We start from the raw sequence: 13,829 nt of genomic DNA on the forward strand, positions 1-13,829 counted from the left end.
GATCTTCGAAAGAAAAACAAAGACAGAAAAAGACTTCCTTCTTTAATATTTTCTTACATTTTAAAACAAAAATTCTCAGAATTCTCTTCACTGGGATCCAGTTAATAAACCCTCCTCACTTCCCCACCAGAATCCCACCACGCTCTAGAAAAAAATATTGGATGCACAGAAACAAAAGTGATTTTATTATAGGGACAACTTTAAATCCATTCTAATATATTTTTAAAAATAAAAGATAAAAAAGAGAACACTGAAAGAAGGGAGGAAGGAAGAGAGAAAAAAAATCACCTTCAAACTACAGTACTTTCGTTATAAGTAGGACAAAGTACTGTTTTTTTTGTTTTTTTTTTTGAGACGGAGTCTCGCTCTGTCGCCCACGGTGGAGTGCAGTGGCCGGATCTCAGCTCACTGCAAGCTCCGCCTCCAGGGTTCACGCCATTCTCCTGCCTCAGCCTCCCGAGTAGCTGGGACTACAGGCGCCCGCCACCGCGCCCGGCTAGTTTTTTGTATTTTTTTAGTAGAGACGGGGTTTCACCGTATTAGCCAGGATGGTCTCGATCTCCTGACCTCGTGATCCGCCCCTCTCGGCCTCCCAAAATGCCGGGATTACAGGCTTGAGCCACCGCGCCCGGCCCAAAGTACTGTTAATAACAAATTAACTTGTTTGTCTGGTGTACAATTCTGCCTTAGCATCTATTTTACACCTAAATTAAGTTAACCTATAACCAGAATAGATTGAACTGCTTAGAGTTTTAAATACATCCACAGCATTTGTTACTGTTATAATATTTTAGCTCTACTAAAACAAGTATTTTTATCTAAATTATTTAAACCTATTTTAAATGAGGTCTTTCTGGTTAAAAATAAATATATTGTTAGAGAAGTTAAGCTCTGATGAACTTTGTCCCACCCTGTATTTTGCCAAACTGTGCAAATTTATCTCCAAGCCTTGAAACAAAATTTCTCATTGTTAGCTCCTTTCTTAGTATAGTGTGGTGGTGGTGTTGTTGTTTTGGGGGGCAGGTAATATAAATATTTAGCATTTTCTTTCAAGTACACACATAATACCCTTAAGAAATTACTACTCTTGACAACCTCAATGACGACCTGTTGGGAGAAGGGCCTTTCACAGAAATTTCTCATTTCTCTAAGTTTCCTGATTCTATTTGGTGGAACACAAAATACCACAAAAATGGTAACATAAATGATCACAGCAGAGAGATGCAGGGTGCAGAGGCTCCTGCCTGTAATCCCAGAACTTTGGAAGGCCTAGGCAAGCGGATGACCTGAGCCCAGGAGTTTGAGACCAGGCTGAACAACACGGTGAAACCCCATGTCTACAAAAAATTTAAAAATTAGCGTGGCATGGTGACTCGTGCCTGTAATCCCAGCTACTCGGGAGGCTGAGGTGCAAAGATCACTTGAGCCCAGGCTTCAGTGAGCCAAGATAGTGACCCTGTACTCTAGCCTGGGTGACAGAGATAGACCCTATTAAAAAAAAAAAAAAAAAAAAAAATGGTAGTAGCAACCAGCTCTTAATAGAGTGCTTTGCATTGTTCTAAGTGCTGGACACCGTTGGCTCATCCTATCCTTACAGTCATTTTAAATAAGGAAACTGGTAAAGAGAAGTCAACTAAATTCTCAAATTAACACACTAAGTGGCACGGCACCGCCTGCTTTCAGCCCAGACACTGTGTGGCTTTAGAGCTCAGGCTTTAAAGGCAGAGAATGTATGCTGTGTACAGATCACTTCGAAGAGGACCAGGAATACTCACTCCCCAGAAATCTTTATTTGACCCACTGTCTTAGTGCTAGAGATAGTATGATTTGGCATTAATTTCTCCATGTAGAAAGCCTGCTCAGCCAGACCCTCTTACTGAAATAAAACACTCTGAGCAGGGATGACACCAGACACTAGTTCTTCTGAACACACATTTGCTAAATTGTCAGTGACTTACTCAGTGTTAAGAATTTAGGTCTACCCTGCCTGCTTGCATGCTTTCTTTTGATTTTTGAGTCAGTTTCCTCTTCTTTTCTCAAGCTAGGGTCACTTGGGCTGTAATTTTTCTGCTTTATGGCAACACACCGAGGCCTCCTCCCTCGGACATGCATTCTACTCCAGGGGCACAGGGAGGCCTGTTCCATCTCAGCATGGTCAGACACGTGCAGCCCTGACGGTGTCGGCTGCTTTAAATGTGTTTGCTTTTCTTTGATTGAATGTTTGAAGGATGGCACACCCAGCGAACCTTATACATTGTTTAATGATGACTTTTTAACCCATCGTTTAATACTGTTTCTGACCCTTAAGAATAAAAGGGGAGGGAAGGATGGCACAAGGCAAAGTGGAAAGACACCAAATATGACCCATTGTGCTCAAGGCCAGGCCCTGAATACACTCCAGCACATGTGTATTTCTGTTCAGCACACCAGATGATGCTATAGGTTGAGACAGATTCTTGCAGGACTTCCTTATCATGAATTGAAAATAAAAATTGTCTCCAATTCTGGAGGTTGTTTGTCTACTCTGTTGATAGTTTCCTTTGCTGTGCAGAAGCTCTTTAGTTTAATTATATTCCAACAAAACAACGAACAAACCCATTAAAAAGTGGGCAAAGGACAGGAACGGACGCTTTTCAAAAGAAGTCACACATGCAGCCAACAATCATATGAAAAAAAGTTCATCATCACTGATCATTAGAGAAATGGAAATCAAAACCACAATGAGATGCCATATCACACGAGTCAGAATGGCTATTATTAAAAAGGCAAAAATTAACAGATGCTGGCAAGGTTACCGAGAAAAAGGAACACTTATCTTCTGTTGGTGGGAGTGTAAATTAGTTCATCAATTGTGGAAAGCACGGTGGCAATTCCTCAAAGACCTAAAAACAGAAATACCACTCAACCCATCAATCCCATTACTGGGTATATACCCAAAAGAATACAAATCGTTCTGTTATAAAGACACACGCACACATATGTCCATTGCAGCACTATTTACAATAGTATACACATAGAATCAACCTAAATGCCCATCAATGGTAGACTGGATAAAGAAAATGTGGTACATACACACCATGGAATACTATGCAGCCATAAAAATGGACGAGATCATGTCTTTTGCAGGAACATGGATGGAGCTGGAGGCCATTATCCTTAGCAAAGTAACACAAGGACAGAAAACCAAATACAGCATGCTCTGACTTACAAGTGGGAGCTAAATGATGAGAACACATGGACACACAGAGGGGCACAACACACACTGGGGCCTATTAGAGGGTAAAGGATGGGAGGAGGGAGAGGGTCAGAAAACGTAACTAATGGGTACTAGGCTTAATACCTAGGCAATGAAATAATCTGTATGACAAACCCCATGACACGAGTTTACCAATATAACAAACGTGCACACCTACCCCTAAACTTAAAATAAAAGTTAAATTAAAAAATAAAACTAAAACAGTGTCTTCCCTAGAACACATAGGTGGATGTATCAATCTGCCCGTTGCCTTTCAGCGTCAGCATGACCACATGCTCCACACTTCTTGCCCTCGGAATGATGCCTCTGTGCCTCCTTATCTATACCAAAATGTGGGTCGACTCTGGGAGCATCGTAATTCCCTATGATAACATAGGTAAGTCATCCCTCTGCAAGACTGTTGACTGTTACCCTCAAATTCTCCACTTACCCCCTGCTAGGCTCTCAGACCAGGCTCACACCCGACTGTTATTGCCCTAGCAGGAGTTTCTGCCCGATTTCATTATAAAGTCACCCCTGCGTTTGAAGAGTGTTGGCAGAATGTAAATTCCAAACCTTGACCTTATGGGATAACCTGTTTTTTCTTCAATTTGAGTCACCAGGGAGAGAAGCCTCCTCCCCAGCCCTGTCAGTCTGGACTGAGGAGGCTTAAGCTTTGGGGACGTGGGAGCCTCCACCTATTCCTTAACCCACAGTGGCACTAGTTCATGGTCATAGGATTTTGCATCCAGACACTTGAATTGAAGAAATTTTTTTTTTCCTTTGAGATTGAGTCTCACTCTGCCACCCAGGCTGGAGTGCAGTGGCATGATCTCGGCTCACTGCAACCTCCACCCCCTGGGTTCAAGTAATTCTCCTGCCTCAGCCTCCCTAGTAGCTGGGATTACAAGCATGTACTACCACGCCTGGCTAATTTTGTATTTTAGTGGGGATGGGTTTTGCCATGTTGGCCAGGCTGGTCTCGAACTCCTGACCTCAAGTGATCCACCCACCTCAGCCTCCCAAAGTGGGATTACAGACATGAGCCACCGCACCCAGCCTGAAGAAATTTTTTAAAATCACATAATGGTTTCAAAGTAGAGCACTGAGTAAACAGTCCAGAGTGTCACAATAGAAAACCACTAGATGAAACACACTGTTTCTAACACTCGACTGTGAGCCACACCTTGATGCAAAAGTTGATTTAATGGCAAAGTCTGTATTTCATGCTCCAGGAGTCAAATTTACTAGTAATGACTATGTCTCATTTCACCCCCATCCCAAAAAACTTATTTTCTGTTTCTGGGGGAAACAAATTATAGTGGGAGATTAAGTTATTGTTGTAACTTAGGGACGAGGGTCAAGAGAAGAACAAGAGAATTCCTGGTATACCAGGAATAGGCATTTCCCATAGAACTATCATGAATAAAAGACAAGATGTAGCCAAATAGTACATCAGTAACAATCACCAGGTACACTACACGCTAAATACCTGGATTTTTTCCCCCACTGATCTTGGAAACAAATCCCAATGAGCTGCCACAAAAAGGCGTGGGTTTCCCATTAAAGAAAGCATCCAAGCAAAGGCTAAATGGTGAGCCACCTGGATGCTTGTAAGAGGGACTCCTATTGGGATGAGAAGCTGAGCTGAAATGCCTTCCATTTCCAAGAAAGACTGCTTCCATGATTTAGTGTGATTGAGGAAATATACAACTGAATTGGAACAAACTTTGTGAATACTAATTGGGGATGATCTGTATTACAATGTTTGTAGCCTTTTCTCTCTCTCCTACTCTTACCATTACCATTAGACCATAAAAAAGAATTGTCCTCCTTGATATGCCCTATTCAGTGTGGTTTTTTGATACACAAGATTCTTCTGACCCCTGGAGAGAACCTTCGTATCATATATAACCTCCTGACAACAGACTTTAGGGTGACCCTCCATGACCACCTGCCTTGGCCTTCACGCTGCTTGACTCTCTAGCCTCTCTCTCAGTCGACGCCTTCCACAGAGCTAAAAACCATAGTTAACGTGAGTGGAACTATTATATCCCTCTCAAAGAACCTGCCTGCTGAGTGAGGAATTTTGATTCCATATTACTCACTATAATAATTTAATAATTTAAGCCATAAAATATTTTCCTCTTGATATACATTCCCTTCTGGAAAATGGCTCATGGAAATACTGAATAATTCTAACTACAGTGTGAAAGACTTATACCATATTCTGTAATGTGAATAAATTTTGAAATAAGGAGAAAATGAAAAATCAATCAGCACCTCAATGGAGGAAAAGGTCATCATAAAAGAGGTCAAGAGTGAAAAGAAAAGAAAAATAGGAAGAGAGAAAAGAAAAGGGAAAAGAAAGAAGTTTCAAAACAAAGATATTGTTATATGTAAAATGTTTATTCAGAAACAGAATGCTTGTTCCTTGGTACTGCAAGGAAAAATCAGCATTCAGACCAGAAGTTTTCACAGCAAGGCAATTTTACTTTCTGCAGAAAGAGTGCTCCTCACAGATGAAACAATGGCAAGAGCACACCTGAACAATGGAGGGAAGCAATTTGTATGCTTTACGCAGCTTGTCCCAACTACTGTGTCCTCTCTCCATTGGCTGGAGCCAGACCTCACAATCTAAGCTAAAACTCGACTGGCTAATAATTCAAAACTTTTCTAAATAGGTATAGGCAATGGAGAACAAAGGAAAAGAGGAAGTCGCTTGTGAAAGGACTTAGAAAAGTAATAATATTTCCAAATAGGGAAGGGGCATATGCTGTGAGCTGGAACATGCCTGTGAGCATGTTCAGCACAAATAACTTGGTTAAAGTACAAGGACACAGAATGTACTTATTCCTTTATATCTAACAGCTACATAGAATAGGGCTTAACAAAGAGTTATTAGCACAAAGCAAGGAGGCTTAAAGGAAGCTAGTCTTTAAAAGAAATTATTTCTAATGTTCATTATTATTATTATTATTATTATTATTATCATTTTCCTTTAACAAGAAGGGAAACTTGGAAGAGGAAACTTTTTACTTTCTACAGATATTAACCCTGTGCCCAGGCCTCCAAGCTCACCTTTTTGCTGTTGGTTTTTCTAGTTATTTAACATAGAAAATAAATGAACTGACTGCTTCACAAGATGTTATCACTGCTTTCTAAATTGTGGCTCAGGGTAATTATTTGCCCAGGGTCACTAGGAAGCTGGAATAGCCCGCAGTCTATTCTCTACACAGCTCTATGGGCAGACGTATTTGGTATAACTTCATGCTCCAGTGATCTAGTAAACACCTGCGAGCCTCCTCAGATGCTGACATCTGGATGGGGAGGAAGTAGACCGTGCAGCTGGTACCACTAAAATAAAACTACTGCTGCAAATTGTTGTACTTACTCCTCTCTACTCCACATTTGTAAGTGTCTTGTGCCAAGAAGTTTATAGCCATTTCATCATTTAATTATCACAACAGCACTGTGAGGCAGACATAACTCCGCCCATTTTACAAATAAGGAAACCAAAGCTTAGAGGGGTTCAACGTCTTACACAGTTCCCACAGTTTGGGAATACAGAAATGTTCAGCTCCAAATCTATCTGACTCCCAGTCCCACCACATGAATCCGTTCACCACCACTCTTTCATTCTCATTCTTCTTTCTACCTTTCCTTCCTCTGATATCTACTGTGTAAACCTGATTAAAGACCAAGTTATGGATTCAATGTGTAACCAGGAGTGGATGCTTTTTCATCTACATAGACAGGCATTTTACAGAGAGAGCATCAGGATATGAGGCATACATAAAACAAACAGAGCCTGGGGAAATAAAAGAACAAGATTACTGGCCCACTGGAGACCAAAGTTAAAACATCCACCTCTACAAGCAGGAGTCACACACTGTGGGTGTAAAGAAAAACAGAGTCCCTTTCCCAGTCAACCCCAGGACCCTGAAAAACCTCACCTGGCCTCATCTGGTCAGGAAAGGAAAAGCAATTCTGCCATGGATTTCGGCAGGTGGTGCTGCTTTTGTGTTATCCCATTGGCTTGGGCTGCCTCAAAGAGATGAAGACTCTTAGCAGGAGGGGCCAAACAGAATCAGCACATTAAAATATAGGACGAAAACCTAACCACACTAACATTCCAAGCACAGGACTTGCACATAGATTTAAACTACCACATCACAAACAAGTCATATATCCAGATGGTTTTAAGACCTACAAACTTCAAAAATTTAGGCAATGGTCTAAAGACCCAGGACAGGGTGTTTCCTCCTTGTATTCACCTGTCCTCTTATTGCTATAAAGAATTACCTGAGATGGGGTAATTTATAAAGGAAAGAAGTTTAGTTGGCTCACAGTTCCACAGACTGTACAGGAAGCACGGCAGGGGAGGCCGCAGGAAACTTACAATCGTGGCAGAAGATGAAGGGGAAGCAGGCACTCTCTACATGGCTGGAGCAGAAGAAAGAGAGTAAAGAGGGATGTGTGCACACTTGTAGACAACCAGATCACATGAGAACTCACTATCACAAGAACAATAAGGGGGAAGTTTGCCGCCACAATTCAATCACCTCCCACCAGGCCCCTCCTCCAATAGACCCCTCCTCTAGTTGTAATCCTCCAGCTGGGGATAATAATTCAACATGAGATATGGGTAGGGACAGAGAGCCAAACCATATCACTCCCAAAACAGCAGGATGCAAGGATACCCAAGAGTGGGTTTTCTGGGGCATCTCAGCAGTGCGTGTGTCAATGCTTCTCTTTCACATCCTTTTTTCCATTATTCCCGCCTTACTCCCCCGCATTTATCTTTTTTCCTACTCTTAGTACCCTTAGTCATTATTTAATTCTGCTGACTAATTTCTGTGCAAAAGTCATCACTGCCCCTTATATTGCCAGGAGGGCTAGAAGACTACAAGGAAATTATGTTTTCATCATTATTGCATTCACTTTAAATTAATATCTATTGCTTTGGATTCTAGAATCTGTTTTCCAGTCCTAGCTCACTCTACCTAGTTCAATCAATACTATGCAACATCCACTCTCAGAATGTCACTGTTCAATATCACCTTCTTATACTGCTTTAAAAGGATGTTTGAAAAAGAAACAACCTATGAAAAGTTAGAAGTTGTTGGTGCTAAATTATATGAAATCAGCCATTGGACAAATGAGTGTTAAATCACATGGAGAAACAAACCATATGATGCAAGAACAGCAGTAAATTTAACGTAGTGAAATTGAAGTATGACTCTTTTATCTGGCCGGATGAGCATGTTACTGCAAAGAACTATAATTACATGAGAGGTTGTCAAATATATTATCTCATGGAAAATTTAAAGCATGCTTTCTCAACTTATATTCTCACCTCTCTGCTGTAAATTTGAATAACTAAAGCTATTTTTAACCAGAAGTCATGAGATGTCAGAATACCTGGTGATCTTGAGCTAATTTTGGACATTTTCTTTCATTTTACAATATTTTAAATTTACTTTTTATTTCTACTACCATGAACTAGCAAACAAATGTAAAATATCATCTTTGTATGCCATACACACACACACACACACATATACATACACACACATACACACACAAACCTTGGTGAGCTATTCTTCCTAGAGCTATAAAGATCCAAAGACTAAAGAAGCCAAGATTCTGACAAACTGAAATTAACGTATACTGGCAATATAAGAAACTCTAAAAAATTAATGCAGAATTTAGTGAAAGAATTTACAGCATTGATATTATCAATTATCTACCAATAATATTAAATTATTTACTGGAGTGGGTGAAGAAGTAGAGTGAATGTGTGTGTGTGTGTGTGTGTGTGTGTGTGTGTAATTCTGTATACTGTTTTGTGTATTCAAGAAGGAAGACTGAAATACTACTTAGGCCTTCTTCAGGCTGTTTGTTCTTCTGTGTTTCTCTTTCCTGTGTCACCTGTTCTGCTGATGACATTGCCCTTCTGTCATCTTTAGGTACGTCTCTGGTTGCTCTTGTTGTTCCTGTTTCCATTGGAATGTTTGTTAATCACAAATGGCCCCAAAAAGCAAAGATCATACTTAAAGTAAGTATCCTAGTTCACACCGTTAAGTGTTCCACGATGACAATCAGACGATAAGGTTTTCCATCCAGCAAATGCTTTTATTCTCATTATATGATTACTGTTGAGTGGAGGCCTGAAGTCACCAGCCATGCAGTCTTCTCTTTTAGAATGCCCTTCTTTATATGGGTGTAGAGGAGAGAGCTGGGATCTCACTGTGTTGCTAATGCTGTTCTTGAACTCCTGTGCTCAAGTGATCCTCCCAAAGTGCTGGGATTACAGGTATGAGACACTGCACCCAGCCTAGCATGCCTTTCTTTATTGCAGTCACAGGAAAAATTTCTACCCATTCTTTAAGACACTCAACTGAACTATCACCTCCTGATTTTACTCTATTCTGTCCTCACCACATATTACTGTTATCTCTGTTATGTGAATTTGTGTTATACAATATATCTAAATGGCTTTCTTAGAAAATAGAACTTATCTTTCTTATGTCTGTATCCATATGGCCATTTCATTGCTGGCAATCAGTAAATGCTGTTTATATAGTAACCATTCACTCCCCTTCACTAACTATATTCTAGCTAGATGATCTGGATGTGGTTGTAGATAATATAGATAAATTCTGCTGCTCAGGGGGCAAAGTAAGTCCATTGTATTCCTTACTTCTCTTGACAAAAAAATATGTTTATAATCTCCAAATTTTGTTTTAAATGTGAAAAGGAGAAAAAAAATAACAACAGTGCTTTTCATTTGCTTATACCTTTTTAAAAGTTGTATAGAGTTCTATACCCATTTTCTCATTATCATAACAATCATAAAAGGAAGCTGGGGCGAGATTTTATCTGAACTACAGTTCAGAAAGTTCCTGATTTACTGAAGGAAACAGAATAGGAGTAGTTGAATCCAGAGGCCAAGTCTCCCAGGTTCTCATAGAAATGGGTTGTCTTTTTGTTCTGACAAGGATAATTTGCAAGCCAGAAAATATTCAGGCTAATTGCAAACGGATGCTACTTGTCCTGTTGTGTAATTAAAGCTTAAAGCATGGGACAAGCACCAGGATTTCCAGTGGCCTGATTGCAGCCTCCGGGCTAGAAGCACATAGAAAGACAACTTTACCATCACTTTCCCCAAGGGCAAGGAGACTGCTGAGGTTTCGTCTCTAACAAACATACTTGGATTTGCTTTGACTCATGATTGCTGGGTTCACTTGTTCCCTTTTTTTCAGATCGGGTCCATTGCGGGCGCCATCCTTATTGTGCTCATAGCTGTAGTTGGAGGAATATTGTACCAAAGTGCCTGGATCATCGCTCCCAAATTGTGGATTATAGGGACAATATTTCCTGTGGCAGGTTACTCCCTGGGGTTTGTTCTAGCTAGAATCGCTGGTCTATCCTGGCACAGGTATGGCACTTTAGTAAATCACATTGGGAATTTTAATCTGTAATAGCTGTTGTATTCCTTTGCTAGAATTGCCATAAGACAGAACCACAAACTCAGTGACTTAAACAAGAGACTGTTATTGTCTCGCAGTTTCAGAGACTAGAAGTGAAAATGAAGGTGTCACTGGATTGATTCTTTCTGAGGGTTATGATGGAGGGATCCCTTATTGGCCTCCCTCGTGGTTTGCAGAGAGCCGTCTTCTTCCTGTGCCTTCCCTCAGTGCACGTCTCTGTGGCCAGACTCCCCTTTTGATAAGGACATCAGTCCCTGGATGAGGGCCCCCTCTAATGAACTCAACTAATTATATCTGCAATGACCCTGTTTCCACATAAGGTCACATCCTGAAGTGCGGAGTGTTAGGACTTCAACATATGAATTTGGCAGAGAGGGAGACATAATCAACCCAAAACAGCTGCAAACACTGAAGACAGGATCAAAATCCTTAGCCTTTCATCAATCACATTCATCCTATTTCTGAATATGTCATTCTAAATAGGCCCATTCATTCCAAAGTCACGCAAGTCCCCAGAAAGAAAATACTGACCGCCTCTTTTTTGCTCAAAGTATTCTGGACCATTCCACTTTCCGTGCAGATGGGGCTCTTCCACTGCTAAGCATTCTTATTCTCTGAGTGGAGTGACATTAATGAAAGCAGTTGGGCTGCCCTGGAACAGACAAGCGTTCCTCCAGCTGGCAGCAGGGTGAGCTCATCCTCCAAAGGCGCCAAATTTTAGAAGGGTTTTGCACTTCTGGATTTGATACTGGGCAAGAACAATTCCTTTTGACTAATCCATCGAATCCACAGGCAGAGAGAACACAGGTGTAGGGACAGATGCACGTATGAAGTTGGGAAAGAAAGGAGTGGCAACGGGCAGCGAGAAGGGTGCAGTGTTTGAGTCAGGCAGACCTGGGCTTGCCTGCCAATCCTACCACACAGCACCCGGGGGGACCTCAGGCCCAGCACTCTCTCTTTCTCTGAGTTTTATCATCTGTAGAGTGGGGAAAATAATTTCTACCTTATAGACTTTTTGTCAAGATTTAAACATTTTTTTTTGAGACAGGGTCTCACTCTGTCACTCAGGATGGAGTCCAGTGACACAATCATAGCTCTCTGAAGCCTCAGCTCGAGTGATTCTCCTGCCTCAGCCTCCGGAGAAGCTGGGACTACAAGCACACACCACCTTGCCTGGCTAATTTTTTTGTTTTGTCTTGTTTTTTTAGAAACAGGGTCTCATTATGCAGCCCAGGGTGATCTTGAACTCCTGGACACTTGGGCTCAAGAAATCCTCCCACTTCAGCCTCCCAAAGTGCTGGGATTACTGGTGTGAGCCACCTGTAGCCCAGCCTAAACAAATTAAACAATAAAACGGCCACAACAAATACCGTATCTTGAGCATTTTCTGAGCTGTTGCCCTGTGCTCTACACTGTTACCAAAATCATAATTGAAAAGGGTGAAATGAAACCTCTTGGCCACTTACTGAACACTGTGGTAAAGGAGCCAACTCTTCATATGTACATATTAAATATATTTATTTATATTATATACAATAGGTGATATGATGTATAATATACATTAATAAGTATTATATTTATTCCATAGAAAGTTATATATTGAATAAGCCTATCTTAAATATATGCATTAAAAGCAGAGACAAGATGCACATTTAGGTACTTATTATTATATCTGCTTGTAATGTTTCACAATAACAAAACAACAACTAAAACATATGCTCTCTTAACGTCTTCTTTAGGTGCCGAACGGTTGCTTTTGAAACAGGGATGCAGAACACGCAGCTATGTTCCACCATCGTTCAGCTTTCCTTCACTCCTGAGGAACTCAATGTCGTATTCACCTTCCCGCTCATCTACAGCATTTTCCAGATTGCCTTTGCTGCAATATTTGTAGGATGTAAGGAATCATGCCAATCCCATTTCATGATGATCTGTGAAAATCCTGGAGTTGCTAAAACAACATTTTTTAAAACTCCCCATTCCTGGTGGTGAATTGTACAAATATGTGAGAGGAAAAGCCACCGTCATATTATCATGACTTTCCAATTGCTGATGAAAAGATGGTAGTTTTACCAAAAGATTCTAGCAAAGATTATTTTAAGTGAAAAGTAATAGAGGTCAATTCTCTCCATTGACTTTCTTTTCCTGAGTAATTAGGAAGGCAGAGGAACCTGTCCGGACCATTTTATTGTGCACCATTTTATCGTGCACCCAGGAACTCAGGATTTGGAATCTTTTACAAAACATTCTCTTGATATGCTTTATAAATATAGGATATTTATCAGAAAACTGGTATGCAAAGAAAATTTAACAGGCTAACTTACAAGGCAGATATGTGTGTGTGCATATGTGTATACACACACACACACACACACACATATATATATATATTTAAATACCCATATAATTGAAGTGGTTGAAGCAAAAATATTCTTCATGTAAAGTACTAGGTGTAGTTTAAGTAATTCTTACTTCTCCTGCCCTGTGACATGAAGCTCCCAGGGGTCTCCCATCAGGCCCCACCACCCACTGGCCTTCACCTAGTTGAAAATTCTTTCTACATTTTCCTTTCCAAGGGCTGATAATATCTAACCTCTATTTTTACATTCTATTTTTTTTTATTAAAAGCTAGTTTTAAAGCCTCATGACATTTTAATGGGGAATATAAAGTGAAAGCACACAACAAAACTAATGTAAATGTTAAGTCACTAAATGTCCAGAGATCCAGTTTGGTTTTGTGTGGTTTTGCTTTACTTTACCTTTTTTTTTTTTTTTTTTTGAGACGGAGTCTTGTTCCGTCATCCAGGCTGGAGTGCAGTGGAGTGCATCATTTCATAATGATCTTCTTTGAAGATCTTGGCTCACTGCAACCTCCGCCTAGAAGGTTCAGACCATTCTCCCACCTCAGCCTCTTGAGTAGCTAGGACTACAGGCGCCCGCCACCACGCCCGGCTAATTTTGTGTTTGTATTTTTAGTAGAGACGGGGATCCGAGGCAGGCGGATTGGGAGGTCAGGAGATCAAGACCATCCTGGCTAACATGGTGAAACCCCGTCTCTACTAAAAATATGGTTTTGCTTTACTTTTCTTTTTTTTTTT

The 13,829-nt window shown here is 40.6% G+C and overlaps 1 protein-coding gene across 1 annotated transcript in view; it reads left to right on the forward strand.

The window, feature by feature from the left end:
- The window catches only part of SLC10A2 (solute carrier family 10 member 2), a 26,689-nt gene that overhangs the window by 8,265 nt on the left and 4,595 nt on the right, over positions 1 to 13,829 (forward strand). Inside the window, exons 2-5 of the mRNA XM_017861287.1 lie at positions 3,514 to 3,632; positions 9,208 to 9,296; positions 10,504 to 10,679; positions 12,471 to 12,628. Coding sequence (XP_017716776.1) covers positions 3,514 to 3,632; positions 9,208 to 9,296; positions 10,504 to 10,679; positions 12,471 to 12,628 — 542 coding nt within the window. The remainder of the gene's footprint in view (positions 1 to 3,513; positions 3,633 to 9,207; positions 9,297 to 10,503; positions 10,680 to 12,470; positions 12,629 to 13,829) is intronic.

The sequence above is a fragment of the Rhinopithecus bieti genome, unplaced genomic scaffold (genome assembly GCF_001698545.2).
Source record: "Rhinopithecus bieti isolate Rb0 unplaced genomic scaffold, ASM169854v2 scaffold_2254, whole genome shotgun sequence".
Taxonomy (NCBI): Eukaryota; Metazoa; Chordata; class Mammalia; order Primates; family Cercopithecidae; genus Rhinopithecus; species Rhinopithecus bieti.